General features: G+C 39.6%; 1 protein-coding gene across 1 annotated transcript in view; it reads right to left on the bottom strand.

The window, feature by feature from the left end:
* The window catches only part of snx5 (sorting nexin 5), a 49,160-nt gene that overhangs the window by 25,187 nt on the left and 9,290 nt on the right, over positions 1–14,683 (bottom strand). The window contains exons 3-6 of the mRNA XM_072581238.1: positions 13,643–13,741; positions 4,527–4,637; positions 3,197–3,318; positions 2,696–2,819 (exon numbers count right to left, since the gene is read on the bottom strand). Coding sequence (XP_072437339.1) covers positions 2,696–2,819; positions 3,197–3,318; positions 4,527–4,637; positions 13,643–13,741 — 456 coding nt within the window. The remainder of the gene's footprint in view (positions 1–2,695; positions 2,820–3,196; positions 3,319–4,526; positions 4,638–13,642; positions 13,742–14,683) is intronic.

Genomic DNA, 14,683 nt, shown 5'->3' with positions numbered 1-14,683 from the left:
TTGAATATTCTCCACTTGCCTGGGTGAGTGCAGCTCCAACAACATAAGAAGCTTTATACCATCCAGGACAATACAGTGTGCTTGACTGTTTGTAAGTGTGGTGCCATTCAGTGTCTCCATCACAACTTCAGTATTAGCAGTGTATACTGTCTACAAGAATACATTGCAGAAATTCACCAAGACTCTTAGACAGCACCTTCTAAACCCACACCACTACCACCTAAAAAAAAGACAAGGGGAGCAGATAAATGGGAAACCCCTGCCCAAAAACTACCTTCCAAGCTATTCCCAATCCCGACCTGGAAATAAATTGCCAGCCCTTCAGTATTGTTGGGTCAAAATCCTGATATTTCCTAACTGTACAAGAGTCTACCTACACCACAGGGACTGCAATGGTTCAAGGCAGTAGCTCACCATTACCATCAATGGCAACTAGGAATGGGCAATAAATGCTGGCCTAGCCAGCTACATCCCATGAGTGAATAAAAAAGGATTTTGAATGAGGGAAAGGCTGGGAAAGTAAAATGGAAGCAAGACAAACCATAGGCTGCTAGCTAGGAGACGGTGATTTTTAAGTGACACTTAAGAAGAAACTGTTTATAGTTCAAAACGCAAAAGCTAATTATGCAAGGAAATGGTGTTTAATCAATTATGTGCTCAGTCTTTTGATACAGTAAAGATTTTTAAAAACAAAATCTTAACCTGTCAGCCAACAATTCAAAGTTCAAATTTCTCTATGAAGGAATCAGTCTTGACAGAGACTGTAAGAACTTTCAAACCACTTCAATGAGATCAATCATCCTCTTCTCCACCTTATCCCAGTATCAACCTTCCAACCCGGCACCACCCTCTTGAATGGTCCTACCTGTCCATCTTCCTTGCCACCTATCTGCTCCACCCTCCTCTCCAACCTATAACCTCTCCCCCACCTTCATCTACCTATCACATTCCCAGCTACCTCCCACCCCGACCTCCCCTTTCTCTCGCAGACCCCTAGGCCCACAAGCCTCATTCCTGATGAAGGGCACGTGCCCGAAACATTGATTCTCCTGCTCCTCAGATGCTACTTGACCGGCTGTCATATTCTAGTACCACACTCTTCGACATCAATTAGATTAGTTCATAGTCAGTAGACTGGTTAGACTGGTATGGAGAGCTACAACACAAAATGTTTCTTCTCCTGCTAACTCCCTCTAATATAAACAGTACCTGAAATTACTAAAAGCATGTTTTCCCCAGCAAAAAAAATTTTGAAAGCAATAACTACAAAAATCAGCAGAGTCACAGCTATGAGCAAAAACAGAAATTACTGGAACAACTCAGTAGGTCTGACAGCACCTGTGGAGACTAATCAGAGTTAGCGCTTCAAGTGCAGTAACCCTTCTTCAGAATGGATGGTATTTTTCTGAGGATGTAGTGGGGGTAGGAGGGAGAATAGAAATGATAAATGGAGATGGAGCCCAAAAGAGAGAAACAATTGGACAGACAAATAAGTAGATAAAAAGGTCAGTCTGGGAGAATGAATAGCTAATGGGGATTAATAGCTGACAATGGGTTGCGTGTGGTAGCAGTCCACATGATGGGGTTGGGGTAAGAACATGGGCGAAGTTGCTCAAGCCCTAGAATTGTTTAACTCTAGATGGAGTCTGGGAGTTCGCACAGTTTCCAATTGGAAAAGGAGGTGCTGTTCTTCCAGCTTGCACTGAACTTCACTGGAGCACTGCAGCAAGCCTTAGACAGCGGTGTTGGCCAGGAACCACAGCGTGTTGAAGTGGGAAGCAACTAGAAGCTTGGGTCATTTTTCCAGACAGAACATGTTCTGCAAGGTGGTCACTCAGTCTGTGCACACAACTCATTGTTAGCTAATCATTCCCATTAGCAGCTATTCATTCTCCCAGACTGACCTTTAGCCACTTTGTCTATCTCCTTTTATTTACTCCACCCTTCTCCCCACCACATCTTCCGCATAAATACCAACCCTTTCCTTGCTAGCAATTCTGAATAAGAGTCACTGGACCTGAAATGATAATTGTTTTCTCTCCACAAATGCTGCTGCCAGATTTGCTGAGATTTTCCAGCAATTTCTGTATTTCTTTTTGTTCCTGATTTCCAGCATCCAGTTTTCAATTTTTTTTGGTTCGTTGAAAACCAGGGGTTTTTTTTGTTAAAAAGCAGTACATCACAATGATCTGGAATATGCTGATGGAAGCACAGCAGACGGAATTGTTTGAACTGCTTAATTATACTTGAGAAGGGACATGTGCAGAGGAAGGGAGAAAGAGCGTGGGGTGAGACTAATTGGATAGCCTTTAAAGAGAACGCTTGTTATGGCACAATTAGCCTTTGTGTAGCATTATTCAAAGAGGCAAAGGAACAATTATGAATAAAAGCTAATGCATCAACGAAGTGGATAGGACTACATTGTGCAGAAGTGTTAAAGTTAGTAATTCCTTCTGTAGATCAAAGCGTGTCAGATTTAAATTAAAACCTGTTCTGACCAAGACATTTCCTGCAGTACTACCAATCTGAAACAAAACTACTGGTTGTCATCAATTTTTGAACCTTGGTTTAGAGAAACTGAATTAGCTCTCACTTCTCACCATCAACATTCCTCCCACCCAAAAATAAAGCCAAGGATAGAACATTCTGCCTCAGAGGCTTTCAAGGAAGAAAGTGTCATTTTTAAGTGCCTTACATCCTGGTCGTATTCCAGGAAAACGTGGAAGTTATGGTCTTTGCCCAACACACTGTGAACTGCAAGTCTCTGAAGGAAGACTTCATGGATGGACACAGTCTTTTTAAAGACAACCAAGTACTCCCTAAACCCAAAAAAAGAGGAAGAGAGTGAGAATCAGTTATACTAGATAATCACAAATTATTGATTCTAATTGTTGCATAAATTAAATGTTTGACGGAGTGAAAATAATGACTAGGTCATATTTACAAAATCAATAATTCTTGGGCAAAATTTGGCTTTAAAACAGCATCTTAAAAATTGTACTCAATTTCTGACCAAATTTAATGCAAACAGCAGTCGTACTTCAACAAGAAAAATCACATTGTTAGTCAGCCTATTCCCTGTCCTTGCATTAGATTTAAAACCAGCTCCCATCTCTGCTTGTACTCCAACTTGAGTGTAACAGCTGAGATTGGACTTGTCACAAATCAAAAGATGACATTTTTCTCAATCGCTTACGCTTCAAGTTCTTGCTTCATTTTATTAAATTCCTCTTTCGACATGGAGCCTTCCCCTTCACCCAGCTTTTGCATCTTTTCTCTTGCAACATCAAAATCTGGTTTGGCAGGTGCTGGAGGTATCTAAGTGGAGGTGGAGTAAGAAGGAAAGACATGTTTAAAAAGGTTGACCTCAACAAAATAAATACTTTCAGTAAAAATATGTTTTACGTTCCCTCACCAAAAATGCATCTGCATAAGATCCAAATACTCTCTACTTCTCCAAAACAATTACAAATCACATGAAATCTGATTCCTTTTCATACTTAATTTTGTCTAACCCCATGTTCAATGTTTCAACACGAACATTTTTAAAAATTTTTAACACAGATCATTAAAGCTACACACAAATTTAAGTAGAAAACATCAAGCAGTCATTCACCCCCTTGAACTTCTTCCAGTATTCCTCTAGATCTGTATCTTAATTCTCACTATGAACCTCTGCTCTATATCCCTCAATGTCTAGAATCTGCTTATCTATAGAAAGCTTTAGTTGACTGCTAGATTACTAATTCTTTTGGAAACAAAGTTAAAAACTTTCACTACAGTCAGTTCCAATATAATGCAATAGTTCTGTTCCTGTATGACCCCACATTTAAAGAAAATCACTTAATAGCAGCACCATTTAAACTAACACAGGTAAGGAAAGTTCATATTCTACAAATAACGGTCTAAAATTCTTCAATCGCATTATAGCCAATTCTTGTTGAAGAAACACACATTATAGCAGAACCGACCGTATCTTTTTTTGAAAGGATTACTATTTTCCAATTTCACTTATAAATGGCCTACTTTCAAATTTTAAAGTTGTTGCTCCTGATTTTAGCTTTTCCAAGAAATCATTTCACTGTTTCTATCCTGCTTCATCCCTTTTATTATTTCAAAGGCCTTTTAAACTCAAGGGAATACAAGTCATCGTTATACAATTCTCCCTTTAATTTTAAATAATGCCAAGTTGAAAGGGTTAATCCGCATTGAACTTCCTAGGCCTTCATTAGATTCATAAACAAATCCAGATGAAGTCTAACTCTGGCTCTCTGAAATGCCACTCCCTCCCCTGTTTTGTTGCAGTCACCATAAAAATAAGTGCCAATACAGGTATTCCTTCAGCCATTTTCATTAGATTTTGTCAGCTTTTATTTGCTTTCAGCGATATTTACCTGGACACAAATCTTGTTCTTCCAGACTTTGACTTTTTCACCATTAAGAAAATAATGGATTGTATCCACATGAAACATTAATCACATGCAGTTACATGGTCAGCAACTGTTAAATGTTTTTCGGCTACTCACAATAATACCAGCATAATCTTCGTTCTCGACCAAGGTGTCATGCAACCAAACAAAGTCTTCATGCTGCCGGGTAACTGAGAACTCTGATTTCTTGAAGGACGGCAGGGTGGTCTGAATGAGAAGATATCAAATGTTAGCATATCCCAAATCATGAGCACACCGAGTTCTTCATCTCTTGCCCAAAGACTTTTAACCACTGTCAGTTAGCAGCAATTGCTGGCTCCACCCACATTTCAAAGGCCAACAATTTTCCACCATCACTCTATGCCCAATTCCCAACTATTAAAAAAAAATCCAGAATTGATTGCCAAATTTAAGATGCAGTAAGTGCCACCCGATAAGCAGAACCAAATAAAATTTTAAAAAGCCTTCACAAAAGGGATGCACTTGGTGGTTTGCAGTGAAATCTTCTCCGTTCTGGGCAACAATGTCAAATTCTGCTGGTCATCAAGCCTTTTATTATTATAAAGCTAATTCATAGGACTCATTGAAAAATCTTCAAAACGAACACAAATGCTGGATGTTAAGTTGTGTTATGACTGAGATGGGAGAAGTGCACTGTTTCTCTCTAATATCATGACTCCATGGGTCACAGTATAAATTTAATTGATTTACACAGTTCCTGACATGGCCAATTAGATGCTTTCTTTGTATTAAAGATCCCACCACTAGATTTTTTAAAAATACAAAACCAATTATAGACAAGACTTCGTCAATGACAATGCAAGACTGGTTAATAAATTGTAATATGAAAGCATAACATTTACTGCTGTGAACAACCCAAATGACAGGTTCAAGAAACGACTTGCCTCTTCAGAAATTCGCTGTGTGAACACCACACTTTGGAAAACAACAAAAAAAAATTTAAAGGCATGGAATATTCAGCTGGGGCTGTTGGTGTGATGTTCAGTTATACAAAGGATGTCATCAATAAATACAAATAGATGTTGTTATTAGGATCTTTGCCAATGTACCCACTCAGGAAATAGTATTAAATTTTTTTGGATCTATCAGGATGATAGTCAAGGTACAGACTGGACCAGGGCCTCAAGCACCAGATGAGACCCCCAAGAGATTTTTCAGAAACAGGAGTGTTGAACTGGGAAGTTAGTTATTATCCTTTCCCAAGTTAATCACCAAATAAGATAGACAAATAATCAAACTCCAAAGCAAAAGCTGAAACCTGATATCATGATAAACCCAGCCCCAGACAGGTGGTCTGCACTTATAATAAAACATCCCTACAGTCCTTTTAGCTGACCTCTTTAAAAACAAGGAACTCTGCTAACCATCTTTGCAAATCCACAGAAGTTACTAAATATAAAGAACCTGCTTTGTATTTTACATGGGTGCAAATTCAAATTTTAGAAATTCTTATTTTGAGAGATAACCAAAGACTAAGTTGCACCTTGACAAATCTGGTACTATTCCACAAAAAAGAATCATAACCAGCATAAATGTGTCTAAGTTAGACCATTGTACAAGTCAGTCCCTGGTGATGGGGTGAGGTTTTCTGCCCAACAAGTGTGGGCTAACAAATCTACTATTGATAAGAGAGAGCACTCCCTCTTAAAAGAGGCAAATTCTACCTTCTCACAAACATACAGACAAAACCCCTGGAAGATATATCTGTTACAGCACATATTATATGGAGCCCTCTAGCAGTGGGAAAACATCAAACAATCTAATTTCCTGAAACCCAAGAACAATTTATTCTCTCAAAAACCAACATTTACCATGCACAGGACAAGACAGCTTGAAATCAATGTGAAGCTCACTGCTACTACTTTGCCCAGCTGTGTAAAGCAAACAAGCCAGCCCCAAAATAACTTTTACAAGACTTGGTCACTACATATATCACTAGTTTGTAAATATTCTTACAGGATGGATGATGTAGATGATTCAATTACACCTTAGAAGAGAAAATTGAATAAATACTTCAGGGAAACTTGCAAGGATACAGGAAAAGCAAAGTGAGGAACCTTACTGGCCCACAAACCAGTAAACCTTCCACCAGCTCAGGAGGTTAAAAGACCCAACAACCACATTCAACAGGGCAAACACTATGTGGGACAAACAGGAAGAAAACTGACCATGCGAGTGCACAAACTAAGTTCACCACTGCCAGACACAACCAGCACACATTTCCAACCACACAGACAAGGACAATTGAGACGATGTAAGCATCCTTGCGTGGAGACATGCCAGAGAATTCCTTGAAGCCTAGCCCTCCAACTGGAATTTAATCAATAGACACAGGGAACTGGACCCTGTATACAAACACAGAACTAGAAATAGCAGACAGGACAGGCCACCAACACCTTAAAGATACATTGTCATCCAGCGAGGCAACAAAACATTTGCAGGACAATGGCTTGGTGAACAAACCCACAACTTCAAAAAGGGAGGAATCATTGCTGTTTTGAAAAAGCTACCCAATGATGCGGCCAATGGCCACTTTCTGCATGGTAGAATTCTACAAAACCATAAGACTTCCACGCAGCTTCTTGTACAAAAAAAGGTTCTCTCTCTCACAATTAGAATGACATTCAGGAGCACATTTTACATTGGCCAGAGGCCAAATGATACCAAAGACCATAACAGATGTCAGCATGAATTTCACTAAGGTTTTCCACAATCCTGAAGCTAGGAAAGGTGCAACTAGCACAGTTTCAGCAGCTCGGTACCTTGGTCAGTATTATAACATGCATAAGCTCATCCCTGGAAGAGCCTGACTGAACATTTTTATTAGAATTTTCAGTGTCAATTTTCATTCCACACAACTCAAGCTGCAGGCTCAGTGGCTTGATATAAAATGCTCAGTTACAAGAAGGTTGACTGCTTGGCGCAGAATTCAAAAGGGATACCCATTTTGATGCATTTTGCCTTAGTTTGCCTTACTCCCAAGGCTCCCAACTCTCCACGCAGAGCTGAACGCATCTGCCTGATCCAAGAACACAGTCTTCTGACCTTTCCTTGTTAAAAATCACAACACCAACTTATAGTCCAACAGGTTTATATTTGGAAATCAGGAGGAACTGAGGACTGCAGATCAGAGTCAAAAAGTATGGCGCTGGAAAAGCACAGCAATTCAGGCAGCATCCAAGGAGCAGGAGAGTCAATGTTTCGAGCACAAGTTCTTCAAAATTGTTTTTTTTCCAACAAAAGCATAATAGATACTCAACAAAAAACAAGTAGACTTCGCCTTGAAGGTTAATTTCTAAACCATTACCAATAAAATGATCGGTGTCTCACACATTGGTGACCTTCTTTTCCACAGTGCATATCAGTGGAACTCTGCTTCTGAACATTTTCCATCAGCGCTTTAGACACACGCTGGCAAAGTTCCAAATCACTGGTCTCTTTCATGCAGAGAACTTCTTCCTCACTCCCAAGGCTCCAATCTCTCCACAGAGCTGAACACATCTGCCTGATACAAGATACACTGTCTTCTGACCTTTCCTTGTTAAAAATCACAACACCAGCTTATAGTCCAACAGGTTTATTTGGAAGTACTAGCTTTCAAAGTGTTGCTCCATCACAAAAGTAGTGGGGCAGGATCAAATTATAGCAAAATCTCTGTCATGCAACTTAGACAACGTATTGAACACACTTAGATTGCTGTTAAGTCTTTCATCTTTTAGAATGGGTTGCAGGTTTCGGTTCATCAACATGTAAATCCCAGAACTTCAAGTCACGGTCCCAAAGTAACTTAAGGTTTTATGTAAAAAAGGTGACATCTCAGCTCAAACAATGTATTAAAGGTGTGAGGTTAGAGTCGGTCTGTATCCCAATCTTGACTCAGACTGGTTCTATTTCCAAAGTAGGAATTTATAATGTGTTATATGGATTGACTGCCTGCAGATTGAGCACGGAGGAAAATAGAATATATCTGCAAATGCAAAATCACCCTATAGACTGGTGTGCACACACGCATAGGAGGTGGAAAGAGAGTGAGCAGGAGACTATTTGTGCACACACGTGTGAGAATGTGACAGAGTATAAGCCTGTGAGAAGGTGTATGCATGGTTGAGTGTGGAGGGTGTGTCTGACAGAGACAGCGTGTGTATATGAGAGGGTCTGTGTGTACGAGAGAGAGCGCACAAGAATAATGTAGTGCAGTCACCTGTAACATGAAATGAACCCAAGAGCATTTCACACTACAGGTGACTCCACTATACTACGCACACTTAGACAGACCCTCCTCATACGCATACGCACAGACACACACACACCTCCCTTTCCCCCACCCCCGGAACCTTTTTAAAGTTACATTCTCAAAACAGCTTTTAACAATAGGTGTCAACTCAGATAATGCATTAAAAAAAGTGTGAAGTTAAATTGCGTCTGTGTCCCAATGTTAGGTCAGATGGATTCAATTTCTAAAGTGGGAGTTACAGAATTTTGCACGGATTTATGCAGTTTTTGATCAAAATAAAACGTAATTCCGAAAGTACAAATTCACCACGCAAACTTGAGAGAGCACATAATGGCACAGAAGTCAGAGAGGGAGCGTGCGCACACACCTGTGCATGCGAGAGTGTATAGTGCAGTGGGGTAATCTGTAGTGTGACACGAATCCAAAGTTTCAGTTGAGGCCATCCCCATGGGTATCGAACTTGCCCATCAGCCCCTGCCTGGCCACTTTGTGCTGTCACCTGTCCAGAAGTCTGCCTTCGAAGATGTCACCCAAGGGTCAGAGGCTGAACATCCCAGACTGCTGACGTGTTCCCCAACTGGGAGGGAACACTCCTAACTGATGATTGTTGCGTGGAGTCCATTCATCTGTTGCCACATCCTGTGCTTGGTCTCACCAATATACCATGCCTCAGGCATCCTTGCCTGCAGCGTATGAGATAGGCAACGTTGGCAGAGTCGCATAAGTACCTGCTGCATTCATGGATGGGTGGTGACCCACGTGTAATGGTGGTATTATCTGCGTAGACACTGACAAGTCTTGCAGTATGTACTGAGACAGGTTGTATGGTGTTGTCCTGAAGGTGAGGCAATTTGCTGCAAACAATGATCTGTCTGATGTTTGGTGGTTGCTTAAAACAAGTGGAAGCATGAGGAATTTCTTGGCAAGGTACTCATCCTAATCGGTGTGTTGCAGGATGTGAAGAACATGGCATAGTTTTTCAGTTCCCAGGAAGTAGTGGACAATGAAAGGTACCCTAAATTGCAGCTAGTGTCTATCTCTTGAAGTGGTCATTATGATTTGTCACTGTGAATATTTGACTATTTACATTCATCAGTTATCAGAAACATTTATCTTCCAAAATGTTAATGCTCAGAATCTTTTTTCAAATATCAAGATAAACCACAAAGAGCTTTTCAAAAACACTTCCTTTTAAGCCATTTACAGTTTTTCCCTAGTCATCATTTTGCACATCACTATAAATGAGCTGTATGCCTTGATCTACTGCTTTTATCAGTACAGCTGAAAGCACTTATCTTGAAGGAAGGGTTTGTTCAACATCTGCACTTGAGATTTGAGATAAGAACTAGCAAATAAAGGGAAGCGTGAAAAATGAACAATCAAGGCAATTTCTCCCAGCCACCCCCAAAAACTAAAATGACTGTGGCACCAGCTTCTGACTCAGTTTATTATGCAAAAATGGCCATTAAGAAATTCAGATGATTATAACAGGACAAAAACAGAACTCTCAATGTTATTTTTAGGTGGGTCGAGTTTTGTGATCATAAAAGCAGAGAAAGCAGTGCCTTAGATTCTTTTCTTAATAGTAAAAGAGACCTAATTTAGGAGAGAAATAATTTAGTAAAGATATTAATTGAGCTAGAGACAAACAAAAAGCTCCATAAAGCACAGAAAAAAAACTGAAGCAGATTAAGTCAAGAGTATTTGACTAGATAGGTAAGAGTCAGAACGTTGCGAGGATACTTTTAATAAGAAATAAGAAAACCGTTGCACATTTATTAAGCCTACTCAATGTTTGAGTATATTGATGGGAAAGTGTAATTCATAATCCTTTGTGGTATGCAGAAAGTTCAGAAATGCAAGCAAAGGAATAGAGCTGATAATTATGATTACTAGTCTATTAGTAAAGTACACACTGTTGATGCGTTTGATAATTAATACTTTTTGAAGGAACTGAAACAGTGCGTACAGGTTCATTGAATATGATGCAGCAATCACATGGCAGCAATGTCATGAAGTCGAGAACCTATTTATAGTTTCCTCAGATTACAGCTGTCTGTTGACAGTGCTTACAGTAAGTTAGCTGGTCCACTCTTCTGTCAGAACATAGTCTAATGGAAGATAGGTTATTTACCCATTAAGGCTAAATGAGATTTCTGCAATGGTACAATGTCCGAATATCAGCTGAGTTCAGTTGCTTGCATAACGGCTTATGTAGAACAAAGAAATGCGACATTTGGCTGAACCTATTTCAGAGTTTATGCTTCACTTGAATACACTTCCCCTTTTTCCTCATTATTCTCTATTCCTTTATCCCACAGATGACCTAACTTTCCTTTAAAATGTTAAAACTGTATTATTGCTTCAACTACTCACTAACAGTTACAGATTGCTACCTCTTTGTATAAAGAGGTTTCATGAATTCCAAACCGTAATTCCTTGGTAACCATCTTATATCAATTGTCTTTTGCAATGCTCTTCCATATAAGAAGATATTCTGCATCTATAATGTGACAGACTTGCACTAGGTCTTCCCTCTGCCTTTGAAAGAACAAGTCCAGCCTGACAATGTTTCTTGATACATACCTATTCATTTCTGGTACTGCTCCAGCAAATCTTCTCTGTGCCACCTCCAGAGCCTCAAGATGATCTCAAAAACAGAATGTATTCCCTCTGGCATAAATGGTGCTCTATACAAGTTTAGCTGACCTCCCCTACATTTCAAAGTATATTCTCCAAATTAGAACTCTGTGGGAAGCTAGGGAAGTGATCACTGGGCCCCTTGCTGAGATACTTATCTTATCGATAGTCATAGTTGAGGTGCCGGAAGACGTTGGCTAACATGGGTTCCACTGTTTAAGAAAGGTGGTAAGGACAAGTCAGAGAACTATAGACCAGTGAGCCTGACGTCAGTGGTGGGCAAGTTATTGGAGGGAATCCTGAGGGACAGGATGTACGTGTATTTTGAAAGGCAAGGACTGATTAGGGATAATCAACATGGCTTTGTGTGGGAAATCACATCTCAAACTAGATTGAGTTTTTTGAAGTAGTAACAAAGAGGATTGACGAGGGCAGAGCAATAGATGTGATCTATGTGGACTTCAGTAAGGCATTTGACAAGGTTCAAAGGTATTTAGATGGGTTTGGAGGGATATAGACCAGGTGCTGGCAGGTGAGACTAGATTGGGTTGGGATATCTGGTCAGCAATGATGGGTTGGACCAAAGGGTCTGTTTCCATGTTGTACATCTCTAAGACTCTATATCTTGGGGTTCAGAATGCAGCTTGTCCTCCAAAACATAAAAATTCCTCAAAGAAAAAAAAACTGCAGTCAGCTTATATGCAGAATGCATAAAGGCACGATGTGGGCGTTTTAAACATGACAAAAACCATAAGTCATTCATATTAAATTGTTGACAGTTTATTGAATAAATAGTACAAAACAGTGTCACTTTCATTTTTATTGGCATCCAAAACAATGACCTCAGTTGTTAAAGTACTGCTAAGTAAAATATGCATTTTGGTGTGAAAAATTGAGATGTCTAATGTAAGCATTTTGCTACTAAAGGTGGGGTTTAACTTATGCTAACATGCAAAAACTAGACTCAAGGCCACAAACATGGGTTGACGTTTGCAGTATTTAACTTTAAGACTTTGCTTGCTAACCTGTAGCACAACCTTTAGTGAATACTGTATTTTTATTTGCAGATTTGTTGTTCTACTGCAGCTAGACTTGCACCTTGTAATTACTGAATTCACAAAATACATTAACTCAAATTATCTATTGAACCTTATTTTGGTAATGCTCTGATTTGTTGCAACCTTTCTCAGTATCAGCTTTTCCTCCAATTTCATCATTTGTAAACATAAATTGAGTTTTGATTCCAAATTCTAAAATTATTAATCCAAGTGTTATGCTAAATTGCCTGTAGTGTTAGGTGAAGGGGTAAATGTAGGGGAATGGGTCTGGGTGGGTCGCTCTTCAGAGGGTCAGTGTGGACTTGTTGGGCCAAAGAGCCTGTTTCCACACTAACTAATCTAATCTAATCATTAGACTAAAAACAGCAGTGGTCCCAGCACTGAACTTTCTAAATAATTGCCATTTATCGCTTCTTTCAGTTTTGTCTTGGCGTCAATTAGAGGAGACATTACCTCCAATCTCAGATTCCATATTTCCCAAATCATTCGTTAGGCTATTATGGATGACCTTATCAAAGGCCTTTTGAAAATCCAGACAAAACGTATCTACTGCATTGCCACTCAAACCTCAAAGTGTTCAGTAAGGTTAGTTAAGCAGAATTTTCCCCTTCGAAATCAATTCTGACTATCCATTATTATATTTCCTCTTTCCAGTTGTTCTATTGCCTGCCTACGTAATGATTCTTTTTTTTCCTCCAGCAATGTTAAACTGGCTGACCTGTAATCCCCTGGAAATTTTCAGGCCTAAAACAATGGAGTTTATTAGCAGCCCTGTGTCTTTCTTCAGAAAGAATGATAGGTTCACAGCTGTATAGCCTGTTTAGTTTGCACTTAGTAAGCAAGAACAAATTCTCTCCCCGCTCACCTCAGTTTAGACCCACTCCCCCACCAATTACAGATGCTGCCTGAGTTTTTCAAAATTTTGCTTTTTTCAACTGACGGCTCAGTCTTGATGGGAAAACAGATTCATAGAAATAAATCATACATTCAGACAGCTTTGCTGATCAAGTTATTAAAAATCTTACTAAATAACACTTAAAGAACCATTTTTCCCCATCTACCTAAAGTATCATAGGATGGTAAACAGTTGGTATTTAATATATTGCAAATTCTTTTCTCTAATGACATTTCTAAGATTCACTTTTGAAAGTTCTAGGCACCTATTCCAGTCAATCATTTTTATCTCATTTTGTTTAGAATGGCTTTGATGGAAATTAGACATTTTTATACTTTGTGTACACATGAAGGAGGGGACTTACCTTGGTGTGAACTGTGAATTTAACCTTCTCTCTCTCACTCAGAGCATCAGGAATATCAACCAATATGGAGGGCTCTGTCTCCATGGAGACTGAAGCTAGCTGAAAGCAAAAAGTAGACACTTACTTGCTACACTCGATGCAAGACAGTATACAGTAATGTGGAATTTTACATGAGGCCTGATGAGAATTACAAATTAGTAATTTGATATCTTAGCACCTTTCAAATAGAAAGCAATATACAGAATTACTTTCTGCCATGGCAAAGTTGACTTCCCAATATCATTTTTAAAAATTGGATATCATAATTCGAATACCAGGCACAGGCAGTGAGAATTACTCTCATTGGTTCTGAAAGTTAAATACATTGTCCTGTAGTGGAGATGTCACACTGAAGCCTTGTCTGCTCTCTCAGATGGATGCAAAAAGATCTGAGCCACAACTGAAAGAGCAAAGGGAGCTCTCCCTAATGTCTTGGGGCCAATATAGATCCCCAATTGCCATTTTTAAAAGAAAATCTGGTCACTATCGTATTGTTGTTTGAGAATTCTTGCTGTGTGACAGTTGGCTGCTGCTTTTCCTCCATGAGAGATTTGTGAACTTGTGCCAAAATTGGAAGAGCTATCCTACACTCTAGTCCAGCAACAGTCTGTCATACTTATAAAATCAAACCTTACAGCCAACATCCCAGACATCTGTTACCTACCCTGGTTACGTCCTGTCCACAGGCAGGACAGACATACCAGAGATGGGAGCACTGAGGTAAAGAGTTAAAAGGGAGTGGCCCTGAAAGCCCTCAATGTTGAGTCCAAACTTCAGAGAGCTTCCAGAAATCAGTTCAATCACAGACAAGATCTCAAGGTTATTTTCACCTACCATCTTTCCTCAACTGATGAGTCAGTAACCTTATGCCGAACATTGCTTGGCTGAAACATACCCAGGAGAAAGTGAGGACTGCAGATGCTGTAGATCAGAGCTGAAAATGTGTTGCTGGAAAAGTGCAGCAGGTCAGGCAGCATCCAAGGAGCAGGAGCCCTTTCTGAA

This window comes from Chiloscyllium punctatum, chromosome 11 (genome assembly GCF_047496795.1).
Source record: "Chiloscyllium punctatum isolate Juve2018m chromosome 11, sChiPun1.3, whole genome shotgun sequence".
Taxonomy (NCBI): Eukaryota; Metazoa; Chordata; class Chondrichthyes; order Orectolobiformes; family Hemiscylliidae; genus Chiloscyllium; species Chiloscyllium punctatum.
This window is presented reverse-complemented; position numbering and strand designations above follow the sequence as displayed.